At 44.0% G+C, this 13096-nt stretch overlaps 2 protein-coding genes across 2 annotated transcripts; both read left to right on the top strand.

Annotated features, from left to right (window-relative positions):
- Nucleotides 1-2789: 2789 nt before the first annotated feature.
- On the top strand, nucleotides 2790-8599 carry LOC310876068 (cyclin-dependent kinase-like 3; the record flags this gene model as incomplete). Its single annotated transcript, XM_083789515.1, has 7 exons — nucleotides 2790-2957; nucleotides 3494-3688; nucleotides 4798-4982; nucleotides 5218-5330; nucleotides 6419-6558; nucleotides 7014-7102; nucleotides 7615-8599. Coding segments are annotated over 7 exons (1875 nt in total), but the record flags the coding sequence as incomplete, so codon positions are not given.
- A 4-nt stretch (nucleotides 8600-8603) lies between these two features.
- LOC310875213 (uncharacterized protein) lies at nucleotides 8604-12795 on the top strand. The gene is made up of 4 exons (XM_083788369.1): nucleotides 8604-9468; nucleotides 10820-10898; nucleotides 12004-12163; nucleotides 12671-12795. Exons 1-4 carry the CDS (start codon nucleotides 8630-8632, stop codon nucleotides 12745-12747), a joined length of 1155 nt encoding a protein of 384 aa, XP_083644495.1. The 5' UTR covers nucleotides 8604-8629; the 3' UTR covers nucleotides 12748-12795.
- The last annotated feature ends 301 nt before the right edge of the window (nucleotides 12796-13096 follow it).

Consider the following 13096-nt stretch of genomic DNA (forward strand, 5'->3'; position numbering starts at 1 on the left):
CCATTTCTGTCACGGATATGATCACTGCAGAGGTAAATGCAACGTGATTGACATCTGCTGGTGACATAGGTGTAGTGCAGTCCCATAAAACCCTTAAAACACATGAGGCGGGTATTGTTTTTTGCTAGGGTAGGGGTGATACATTTTAAAAGCGATACTATACAGTACGTACTGTATCATGCTACATGGTTGATTGGTTTATTCATGGCGATATGATACAGTATGATTCAATGATTTCAAAATTGATACAGTAACAATTTAGCAAATAAATTAAATCTCTTTGAAACATGTGAATAGTGCTGGTCTTTTAAGGGAATATTTATGAATATGTTTATAAATAAGTAAACACAGTGATTCTCTGGCAAATACATGGTCAATATACCATATATATATATAGATTCTCTGGCAAATACATGGTCAATATATTTGAACACATAACAGACAAACCCGCGTGCGATTACATTTGCATTGCAAAATGATTCGAAAGCCGATTATTTGCATTGCAAAACGACACGATACAAAGTCAAACGATACAATATCGTGCCGTTTACATTTCGATATACTTTGATTCTTGAAATTAAAATGTATTTTTCGATGCAGTTATCATATCGTTACACCCCTAGTATGTACTGCACATCCAAGGCTGTTACAACAGACACTCACAACCTGGTGTATACTGTACCTACTTTGACCATGTGATTATAGGCGCTAACGAAAAATAATCCGTGCAAACACCCCCGGGCCGTTTGCATGCCTGTAGGTTTGGGTCAGCTATATTTAAAGTGCTCTTTCTTTCTCTCAAGTTCAGTAGGATTCATGTTCAGTATTTCCATGGCTTATTGTGCATATTTGCATATCATGCTTTTGTCTTACTGCTGCATTCCTTGGCCCCTGTTATCACTGCCTGCATTGCATTGGAGAGGGAAGTGTGGAGCTGTTGCCCCCGCGACCCGACTACGGATAAGCGGTTGAAGATGGATTGATTATTATTGTTGTTGTTGTTATTACACATGTGCATTGTCAACATGCCAGTTAGGGGCAGCGGTGGCCGAACGGTTTGCGGAGCAGTCTTGATATCGGAAGGTCGCTAGTTCGTATCCCCGGACCGGCACGTTAAAATTACCACCGCTGATGTGCCCTTGGACAATGCATTGAACCCCTACCATGAAATGTTCTATGAGCAGGGCCTGGCTGTAAACAAGTTCTTGAGCTTAGTCCAGTTACCCTGGGTAAACATAGTACCTTTCCTTTCCTTACTATTGCCTATATAGGCCTATATTCTTCAAAGGGTTTTACTCAACCCTGGCTGTTACAGTAAACTTGTGTGGAAAAAGTACAAACTAATTAAGAGATTACTTGAACTATCATCATGGTCCAAATGGTATAGCAACCGAACGTGTTGTTTGTGTTGAGCCGTTGCCATGGGCAACGTCTCCGGTGACACAGGCCTACAACAAGAGTGGGCGGGGGCACGCATGCACACACGCATGGACGCACACGCACGCACACACACACTAACATACACACACACACACAGAGCGTGTTAACGGACACCGTGTTTATGTTCACGGTTGTTGGATGAAAGGACAGCAGATGTCTGATAGCGAACCTACTCCAGATAAACATCTAAAACGGCACAGAATTTTGTCTGTCTCTGTTTGTCTGTCTGTCTGTCTGTCTGTCTGTCTGTCTGTCTGTCTGTCTGTCTGTACCATAGGTCTGCGCGTGCGTGTGTGTGTGTGTGTGCGTGTGAGTGAAGGCTGCAGGATCAGGATGCGTTCCAGTTTATTCCGCAGGAATGGGATGCAAGGACGCTGTTAACAGGTTTGTGATCGTGAACGATTCTGTACTGCTGTTGTCACTATCGATTGATTGATTGATTGATTGATTGATTGATTGAAAATTGCATTAACAGTTTGCAGAATAAGCACAGTTCCATACAAAGGTCTGCTATTAGGAGGATTGAGATAGCCTGCCCAAAAAAGCACTAGTATGGCTTGTTTACGTTGGGGTCCTCCATTTTCAATTAATCAGAAAGTCATTATCAGTGCTTTTTGTTAAAACATTAATTATGTTTATTGTGTGGTCATTTAACTCTGAGAGTGTAGCCTACAACATAACCACATACACTATAAATATATGCTACACTCTCAGAGTTAGAATGGATTAATTGACATTTGACATTTGACACAGACACCGATTAGGCTACCATGCACTGATTTGTAACATTTTATATTAAAGTACACATCACCAGTAACTAGTTTCTTACGTTTGTTCTTTTATAAATTATGAGCATGTATAAATATGAGCAGATTTGACACTATATTAGTCATGTAAGTGCTGATTGCAGTGGCCTTATATGAGCTATAGGTTTATTTTAATTGATTATAAGAATAGGGAACGTTTTGTGTCAAACCTCTAGTAAATAATTAGTTATGAGCAACACCTGGGTCCCAAACTATAGTGAAAATAGCAGATCTACAACACTACGCTTCGCACCTATATGTGTGTGTGTGTGTGTGTGTGTGTGTGTGTGTGTGTGTGTGTGTGTGTGTGTGTGTGTGTGTGTGTGTGTGTGTAGTCACTCGTGAGTGACCCATAAAAATGTGTCTGAGACTGCGACCCACAAATGGGTCCCTGACCCACTGTTTGGGAAACAGTGGTATATACAGTTCACTGAACAACAAGGTCATGTTGAAGGTCTAAAACAAACGTGTGTGTGTGTGTGTGTGTGTGTGTGTGTGTGTGTGTGTGTGTGTGTGTGTGTGTGTGTGTGTGTGTGTGTCAGTATGGACAGGTATGAGACTCTGGGGGTCCTGGGCGAGGGGAGCTATGGGACGGTGTTGAAGTGTCGCCATAGAGACACGGGACGCCTGGTCGCCGTCAAGAAGTTCCTGGACTCTGACGACGACAAGACCGTGAGGAAGATCGCCCTGCGAGAGATTAAACTCCTGAAGGTATACCCGTCTGTACAAGTAGTACAAAAGTATCAAAATGTACTTAAAGTACTATACAAGTTTTCAAATCGTCACCTTTTTAAACTAATGGCCTGTGTCATTTTTTGAGGGAAATTATGTTTGAGGGGAGCTAGCCCCTCCTATATATACAGCTTTAATGTTTGTGTTGTATGAACAAACATTAAAAATGCCATTGACAATGAATGGAGAATTGAAGTCATAATTATGTGTCTGAGCAAATCGGCTATATGTGTGTCGGTGGGAACACTTGGCCAATAAGGGACCACCATTCTTGATGATGATGTACGATGATGTACGATGATTAGAGCACGGTCGCTCACTTCACACGGGTGTGATTTATTTTGGCCTAAGTCAGCTCCTCAGCGCCCCTTTTAGTAATATGGCCTATCTCACGAGTGTGACTTAGACCAAGAGAAATGTGTCTATAAATCAGGAATAAATTAAGTAAATGGGCCTAAGTCAGGAACTTCTGGTCTGTCTGTCTGCATGTGTCTGTCTGTCTGTCTGTCATCCAGCAACTTCGTCATGACAACCTGGTGAGTCTGCTGGAGGTGTGCAAGCGTCGCCGGCGCTGGTACCTGGTGTTTGAGCTGCTGGAGCAGACGGTCCTGGACCAGCTGGAACGCAGCCCCAACGGACTGGGGCCCAAAACCACCAGAGAACACCTCTACCAGATCCTCACAGCCATCGCCTTCTGCCACCACAACAATGTGCGTGCGTGTGTGTGTGTGCGTGTGTGTGTGTGTGTGTGTGTGTGTGTGTGTGTGTGTGTGTGTGTGTGTGTGTGTGTGTGTGTGTGTGTGTGTGTGTGTGTGTGCGTGCGCGTGCGCGTGCGCGTGCGCGTGTCCTGTCAGCTCATAATCAATTAGTTTTGGAGACTTTGTTAGTTGATTAACCATTAATTATTATTCTTTTATGTGCAACTCTAGGCAAAAACACAGTAGGGGTGGGACGATATGGGTACCTCACGATACGTTATATATCACGATATTAGGCCCTCGATAACGATAATATCACGATATCCGATATATTGCGATATTTGCAATATATTGTATGAAATTTCATCAACGATATATCACGATATCTGCAACTTCAAAATACTTTGAAAGTGCTTTTTGTGCTCGGACACAGGGAGGGACACACACATAGCTGTCTATGGGAGTGGTTGCACCACTCAAACACTAAATAATGAATCGATATTTTAACAATCAATATTGATTATTTATCACGTGAGGACGTATCGATATTATAGTACCATATCTTTCATTAGTAAGCAGCCAATGCAAGGGTCGAAACTAACTTAGATATTTTTATTTTGTGTTGCTAACTAACTTTTTTAACAAAAACCTTTAAGTTAATCAGATAGATCTCTATAAGAGCTGGAAAGGAAAAGGGAATTCTCTGATTCTTTGCTGGAACCCGCTCTGCCGGAACCCCCACCTAAAGGCCTTTTCAGACGGGGAGCGACTTCATTCATTTTCAATGAGAGACGTGCATTTATTTTGGACGAGCAGAGAAGTTGAGGGGAGATTACGCAAGCGTATTTTCACGGGCGCGTGGCCACGTGCTCATTTCGTGCACACACAGGCCCGCAGGCAAGTAGACCTGGATTGTGGTGAGCTTTTGTTTCACTCTATGCGTCCCGCGCCCCTCATGAGCAGACCTGCTCCCCCTCTGAAAAGACCTTATTATGGCTTATTGGCTTAGTGGTTACAATGTTGACTGGAGACCCGGTTTGAATCCCAGGCATTACATACCGGTATGCAAGAATGGATGGATGAAATGCCTCTCAGCTAATCTCAATGTGTGTTTCCATCAGGTGATTCACCGGGACATCAAACCAGAAAACATCCTGGTCTCTCAAGGGGGCGTGGTCAAGATATGTGACTTTGGATTTGCCCGCACGGAGGCCAGTCCCGGCGACGTGGTCGTTTACACGGACTATGTGGCCACTCGCTGGTACCGAGCCCCCGAACTACTGGTAGGAGACACCAAGTATGGCAAGTAAGTGTGCGTGTGTGCGCGCGTCCGTAATTGGTTCATTGTCCACTTGCTATCAGTCCACCAAGACTGTGTTGGTTGATTTATTTATGTATTATTCCATTACGGTGTGTGTGTGCGCATTCATTGATTCATTATCAGTTTTGTTGGTTGATTAATCAAGTGTGTTTGTGTGCGTGTGCGAGCGCGTGCGTGCGTGTGCGTGCATGTGCGTGCGTGTGTGACTGTGTGTGTGTAGACCAGTAGATGTGTGGGCAGTAGGGTGTCTGTTCATAGAAATGTTGACAGGAGAGCCACTGTTCCCTGGGGACTCTGACCTTGACCAGCTGTACCACATTGTAAGGTGCTTTGGTAAGTGTGCACATACGCACTCACGCACGCATGCACACACACACACACACACGGAGGATGTAATATGAGTCGACGTTAAATTAAACATGTAATGCATTCTTCTGTTTGTAAAGTTTAACCTACTACCTTTTATCGTGTTTCTATTGTCAACCGACCTATTCTACTACAGCTTCAGGGTGATTAAATCCCTTGGCTTGGCATCAGGATTTAATCACCCTGTCAGGGTTTATTTACTCGCCATCAATTATCCCTCGCATATAACAAATTACAGTGGTGGAAAGTAACTAAGTGCATTTACTTAAGTACTGTACTTAAGTACAAGTATTTAAGTACAGTATTTCCCATTTCCAATACTTTTACTTCTACTCCTCTACATCCACAATATTGTACTTTTACTCCACTACATTTGTTTGAAAACTTTAGTTACTAGTTACTTGGTAGATTTGGATTTTTATCACATTCACAAAACATACATTAACCACTTCAACCATACATCTGATTTACAAGCTTTGAAAACTTGAAATAGGACAATGGGACATTCCACATAATTAGTACTTTAAGTACATTTTAGCGCCAATACTGTTTTACCTAATTTTTTATACTGGACTTTCACGACCTAGAGAGATATTGCAGCATTAATACTTTTACTTATAAAGGTTTCATGACATTAATTTTGATTTATCTTTATTTTTCATTTTCTTTTAGGTTTTATGATCTCAATTACAGCCAAAAAAACCTGAACTTTGAACATGCAGTGGATTTTCTCTGGGGGTTTGGAAGCCTTTTGAGCTGCAATGAAAACAGACAAAACAGTGAAAACAGTGACATCTGCTGGCGAATCCCATTGACATGTATGGGATTTACAGGCTTGTGACATCACAAACAGCAGGAAAATCAGAGCACTTGTTTGAGAAAAAAGAAAGAAAGAAGAAAACCCCAGACCACAGAAAGAAAGTTCAGGTTTTTTGGGTGCAATTGAGCTCAGAAAACGTAAGAAAAATTACACAAAAACCTAATGTCACAATCCCTTTAAGTAAAACAAATGTGAGTAGTACTTTTCCCACCACTGGTGTGTGTGTGTACTGAAGGCAACCTGACATCACGTCACCAGGAGATGTTCTACAGGAACCCGTTGTTCAGCGGAGTCCACCTGCCTGAGGCCACGTGCACACTGCCCCTGGAGCACCGTGCACCTACACTAACACACACTGCACTGGACCTGGCACAGGTACACGCACACGCTCACGCACGCACACACACACACACACACACATATACACACACACGTTATTTGTTTTACTGAGGATTAGCAGGAGTGGAGCTGCCGTGTCAACCAGCACTATAGAAACCTCGAAGGACCCTAGTGTTTGTGTGTGTGTTTTTTTGTTTGTTTGTTGTTGTTGTTGTTGTTTTAGAAATACGTTTAGGGTTAGGCATAGTTTGGAGTACTGCACCCCATAGTTTTACTGGCGGTTAAAGTTTAGTAATAGCCTAATAGGGTTAGTTTTACTGAGGTTAAGGGTAGGAATATGGTTAGGTTTAACTGTTTAAGCAATAGTTTACTTACAGGTAGGTTACGTTTAGGAATAGCAGGCTTAGCAGTTCCGCTGGCTGTACGCCCGCCCGGGGTGACTGACTGACTGACAGACAGACAGTGAAGTGTCGTCTTTCTCCATCTGTCAGCATTGTCTCCAGATGGACCCAGAGAGGAGAACTCAATGTTCTGACCTCCTACAGCATCAATTATTCACTCACGACTGCTTCCATACCAGGTACAGTATAGGCCCCTATTATTATTTATTTATTTCTTACACAGAATCAAATGTTTTATGGTCATGGTTCACCATGTTGCCTTGATTCCAGGCTTAACGGTATTTTCAGTGATTTCACTTAAAGCTGCTATAAGCAATAATATGTCAAAACATTTATGACATTTTTATTTATATATTCTTTGGTATTCAGACAGCCAGCAATGGGTAAAACGCTCCCCAAACAAATGTAGTCTCTGTGACACATCTATAGGGCCACAATCGGCATTCAAAGATTCTCCTAGAAGATTTAAAAAAAAGGCTTCTAAATCCTAAATGTGGTGCTCAACCACATTTAGGATTTAGAAGCCTTTTTTGTAATCGACCTCAGTCCAAAATGGGTTAAATGGGGGTCCGTAGCCTAATGCATATCAAACCGGGGGTCCTTGAAATTATACAGGTTGGGAACCACTGCCCTATAGTATACATAACCCTTTCAGAGTGTAGAAATAAATGCTCTGTAACGTTCCATGCAGCTTCCTGGAGGAACTCAACGCTAAGCTCCAACAGGACCAGAAGGAGGAGACCTCCAGCCTGCCCGCCATCACCACCGCCACCCCCAGCCCAAGGAGAGACACCGAGGAGGGAGAGGAGAAGAGCGGGAGAGGAGGAGGAGGAGGAGGCTCCGGCGAGACGGAGGAGAAGAACGGCATGAAGACCATTAAGGAGGGAGCAGCAGACGAGAGGGTCGTCAAGAAGAAAGACATGAAGCAGAGCCTCTCCAAGCCGTCCAAAACCTCTCGCCAAAGCCTCTCAGAACCCACCGCCAAGCGGAGCAAAGCGCCAGACGCTAAGGCTACGGAGAGCACGGCTGGCCGAGGTAAAGCAGGGAAGAGCAACACTCCGGAGATAAGAGGAGATGTTTCTAGAACGACCAAGACCCCGGCTTCGACTCCCCGTCACACGGACTCTACCGTCACCAACAGAACGTCTCCCGAGAAAAGCACGACGGTCTACAAAGTTAAACTTGGCAGGGCGACGAATCTGGAGATGAAAAGGGAACATTTGAAAAATACATTGGAGAAAACGGAGGCAGACATGAGCTTGTCTAAAACGTCAGACGTGGTACATTCCACTGACAGCAAATCGATGATGGTTAAATTAAAGCCCCTCGTGCCTTCTCACTCGGAGGCGAGGAGGGAACCGTCTGAGGGCAAACTCTTCACGGAGACAAACTCTACCGCGGCACTTAAGACTCTGAGCAGCATCCAAACAGACAGGACTTCCACGACAGAAACGCCTTTGAAAGTTCCCACCGAACCTCTACCTACGGCTAGTCCAGAGACAAAGTCATTGAAACTCGACGTCAAAGACCATCTCAACCCAAGCTTGGCTTCAGATTGTTTGCGAAATTCGACCAATCAACACCTTGATATAGGGTTGATTTCAAAAACGTCTAGAACTCCCACTAATGACAATATTATGATTTCCAACTCAAACGCTAACGGAGGTAAAGCCAAGACAACAGACATTCTATCAGCCGATAAAACCATGGCAGTTCTCAGCAGAACATTTACAAATAGTTCCCACAATGACCCGGCCTGTACAGAAACAACTAAAGTAAGCGCAGATGCAGTTCCCATTACTTCAGTCTTGGACGGTGATCTCACAGGGAACACATTTATGAATATCTCAAAGGTGCACAGAGATCAAAGCAAACTGTCGGGGTTAACTGCAGACCAGACAAACCCTGAAAGTCCTACACGGTTCTCAAACAGCAACCCATGCAAAGCTACCTCGAAACCCAACATAGAACTCGCACACGATGAATCTACATCTGAACCCATTAAAGATGCAACGTCTCCGACCGAGCACACAAACTCCAGAGCCTCTGTGATGGACTCGACCGTGACGCCTGTCGACGACACGTCTGTATTTGAAACTAGAGACGTGAAACCTTGGGATGTTTCGTCAGACGACGCCGGAATGGATACCGGGCTTCCTCCCGGGCTGTGGAGTATTAACGAACGAACGAGACATGATTCCAAGATGGCCCCCGCGAGCGACGTCACTGAGACCGCGACCGTCAGGATGAAACACTTGACCGTCGAAGACAAGAACGACAAAGCAGACCTGAGGAACTTTGACGATGCAGAGGATCACGACAAAGTCGGCAGACGAGAAGGGGAGGCAAAAGACGACATTGGTCACACCCTCCCTCCTCCTTCGCCTCCTATCCCTCCTCCTCCCTCCTCCACTCCTTTCCTCTTTCCATCCTCTGCTCCTCTCCTCCCTCCTCCCACCTCCACCCCCCTCATGCCTTACCGCTCACTCACCATCCACAGCAACAACCTCAGCCTGGGGCTTCAACCGGGGACTCACAGCCTTAGGTACTACATATCCCATGATGCAATGCACCAATTGCTCTAGTTGTCTGTTAGTCCGGCAGCGGAGTGGGACATTTGGATATAAAAAAAATGTATTGGCCTAAAATATTGTCTATATGTATATATTCAGGAATCCACCTGCTGACCGGCTGTCGGTATTGAGCAATTTATTTTATTGGGGTTTATATGTGACCATACCATCAACATGACAACATCCTATATAAGGCACAAATGTCAAAATGTCATTATGCATTAAGTAGCATCCAAGCATTAGTTTTGCACAAAAAAACACTAATTGGGCCAAAATCGGCAATAGCCAGTCAGCACATTTGGGCACATTTGGGCAAGTGGCTAGGAATGGATTCAGAATCATGAAAAAACCCTAGTTTGACACGTCACATGCTACTTAAAGCATAATGAAATTTTGAAAATGTTGCCAGGTTGTTAATGGTATGGTCACATAACCCCCTAAGAAATTGCTCAATGATGACAGCCGGTCAGCAGGTGGATTTATGTATATAGAGTCTAGACTCTAGACAATATTTTAGGCCAATAAAAAAAAATATATATATATCAAATTCTTTGAACAAAAAAAGCCTGTTGTTTGCCGGACTATGTCGTCGACTCGTCTGTGTCTGGAGCTAAACTCACGAACCAAACAGTTATTATTATTATAAAAAATAGATGGTATCGGTGGGGCACGGTGGCACAGTTGGTAGTGCTGTCGCCTCACAGCTAGAAGGTCCTGGGTTCGATTCCCGCTCGGGACGCTGTGGGTGCTGGCGGCATGTTTCCTCCTCTGCGTCATCAGTGCCCATACCCGAAGGCGGGGTTGGCGAAAGGGCCTTTCTGTGTGGAGTTTGCATGTTCTCCCCGTGTCCCCTAGGGTAGGTACCCTCACAAAAAACATGCAGTAATCCTGGTCACTAAAATGCCTCCCCCTGGCCAGCCGGGGCGCCTGATGGAGGGGAAAGGAACTGGTTGGAATAACGTGTTCCTTCCACGCGCTACATCCAACCAGGGAAACTCCCCCCTGTCAGGTGTAAAGGAGCAACTTGGACACTCAGGCATGAAGGAAGCATGAGTTCAAGTCCGTTGCTCTCCCCTTGTCCCCCATATATGGGGACTAGGTTGGTGGAGGGTGTGTAGAGCCCAGGATCACATTAGATGATTGACACAGGGGTGAAAAATGGGTTACAAAAACAAAATTGTGGGATAAAAAATATATATTTTAAAAATATATGGTATCTTGCACCTGAAAGAAGATGCTCATTGTGTGTGTGTGTGTGTGTGTGTGTGTGTGTGTGTGTGTGTGTGTGTGCGCGCGTGCGCGCATGTGCGTGCGTGCGTGAAGGTGTATGGATAAACCCAGGCGACATCCCGCTATGTACAACAGATTGACCAACCACCCCACCGGCACTCTCACTGCACAGGTGTGTGGTGTGGTGTGTGTGTGTGTGTGTCTGTATGTATGTTTGGGGTATGAACAGCTGCAATACCTCTGGGTGACCTAAAGTGGCACTGTTGAGGGTCCTAAAAGGGCCATTTACACTGAGCACTAGTCTATAACTATACAGTAACTGCAGCCAGCCAGCGGTGCTGTTGAGCAGCCTGCCCCGCTCAGTTCACACGGGTGTGATTTTTCTTATAGCTTGGCCCAATCTTTACACTGCTTGCAGCTATATTATTATTCTATATTGTGATGTCAGTGAAAACAGTGAAAACAGACAGTGAAAACAGTGAAAAGAGACAGTGAAAAGAGTGAAAACAGACAGTGAAAACAGTGAAAAGAGACAGTGAAAACAGTGAAAAGAGACAGTGAAAACAGTGAAAAGAGACAGTGAAAACAGTGAAAACAGTCAGTAAAAACAGTGAAAAGAGACAGTGAAAACAGACAGTGAAAAGAGACAGTGAAAACAGACAGTAAAAACAGACAGTAAAAACAGACAGTGAAAACAATGAAAACAGTGAAAACAGACTTTGTGTGAAGCAGGACCAAAAGCTTCACCTTTATGTTGTGCAAAAGTTAACAGAAATGCGTGTTCACTTTGCTGGCAAAAACCTCTCGGTCAATGTCATTGTGTTGGTGTATAGCCCAGTGGTTTTCAACCAGTGGTGCCCAGCTAAATGACGGAGAGTAACCAAATGCACCCTTATTAGATCTTTAACTCTTGTCTCTTGACAGTTTAAAATGAAACCAAATGGACCTTAAGTTATAGATCTTTAACTCTTGAGAGCGTTAAATGAAAAATGTTTACGCTCTCTAGTGTTAAATTATTGTTAAACATCTGCATTAGCCTACTTAAAAGTACAAGAAGTTTTATGCAATTAGAGAATGTAGAAGAATTGTCATTTTGATCAAGGTTTACAAAATATTCTTTACTTTTGTGTCTGCGAAGCTAAAACCTCGTCATATGGTGGTCCGTGGCTCAAATGCCCAATAAACAACGGGCCTTGCTATGAAAAGGGTTGAGGGTTGTAGCTTAATAGCAACCACACTAATGCACATCATTTCACTCATTCCGTCCCTTTCTTTAGGTGTTGTCAGAGAAGATGGTGATCCGCGAGCGCTCCTTCCTCTGCGAGCGTGGTAACCACGGCAACCACGGTAGCGTTGCCGTGGCGAAGAGGAGGGCAGACGTGCGTTTTCCCGACCTGAGGAGTTCCCTGCCACTGCCTGAGCTCAGAGCGGGAGATGGTACACGCACACACATGCGTGCACGCATGCAAGCACGCACACACACGCGCGCACGTGCGCAAGCACACACACGCACACACCAGCGTTTATTTCGCCGACTATGAAAACTATGACGAATAATGTTCTTCGACTACACTGGCGAAAACTAAATAAAAACTAAGCTACCGGTATGATGACTAAAACTCTAAGACTATATATTGACAATTTCATCAACAAATAAAAACTAGACTGTAATGTTAGGGATCGACTAGTGGAGAAGAGATCCAGTAGAACTAAAAGTCAAGTCATTTTGTGTTTGGTTGCATGCTGAAAATAACAGATCTATAAGCTCACAACACGTCGCAGTAATGGCAGCTTGTAGATCGGCTATTTTTTCAGCATGCAACCAAGTTTAAAATCTTTTTACGACATAAAATGCACAAACGCACGTAGACACGCACGCACGCACACATGCACGCACGCACACAAATCGACCCTAACAGTGTGTGTACTGTGTCTGCACTGTAGGTAAACAAATCCAGAGGGGTAGCACCAAGGAACAGAGGAAAGACAAACGACAAATCCCTTCTATACCTCCTCCCTGACACACACACACACACACACACACACACACACACACACACACACACACACACACACACACACACACACACACACACACACAGCAACAAGGCACTGTTCATATTACGCACACTCTGACGATAACATCTTAACATTTAGCAGTTTCCTAATGCTGTATGTATGCAGTTATCACAGTATCTTCTCTCATGCTAAAACATAAAGTAAATGTCACACAAAATTATATACATGATTCATTGTTGTTTTTTTAATTATTATTGTCATCCTTAACAGTGAATTTGTTTAACATAATAAAACCCAAGCTTTTTAAAAATGGAAGATGTGTTAATTTTGTATGATGTGTGTGTGTGTGTG

Source organism: Protomyctophum parallelum, assembly GCF_964188405.1.
Source record: "Protomyctophum parallelum genome assembly, chromosome: 18".
NCBI classification, from domain to species: Eukaryota; Metazoa; Chordata; class Actinopteri; order Myctophiformes; family Myctophidae; genus Protomyctophum; species Protomyctophum parallelum.

Bases quoted from the DNA above. Each gene is read 5' to 3' on its own strand.
- LOC310875213 (XM_083788369.1), top strand. From the start codon at position 8,630: ATGGCAGTTCTCAGCAGAACATTTACAAATAGTTCCCACAATGACCCG. The intron at 9,469-10,819 runs GTACTACATATC...GCGTGCGTGAAG, and splicing joins CCGGGGACTCACAGCCTTAG to GTGTATGGATAAACCCAGGC. The intron at 12,164-12,670 runs GTACACGCACAC...TCTGCACTGTAG, and splicing joins TGAGCTCAGAGCGGGAGATG to GTAAACAAATCCAGAGGGGT.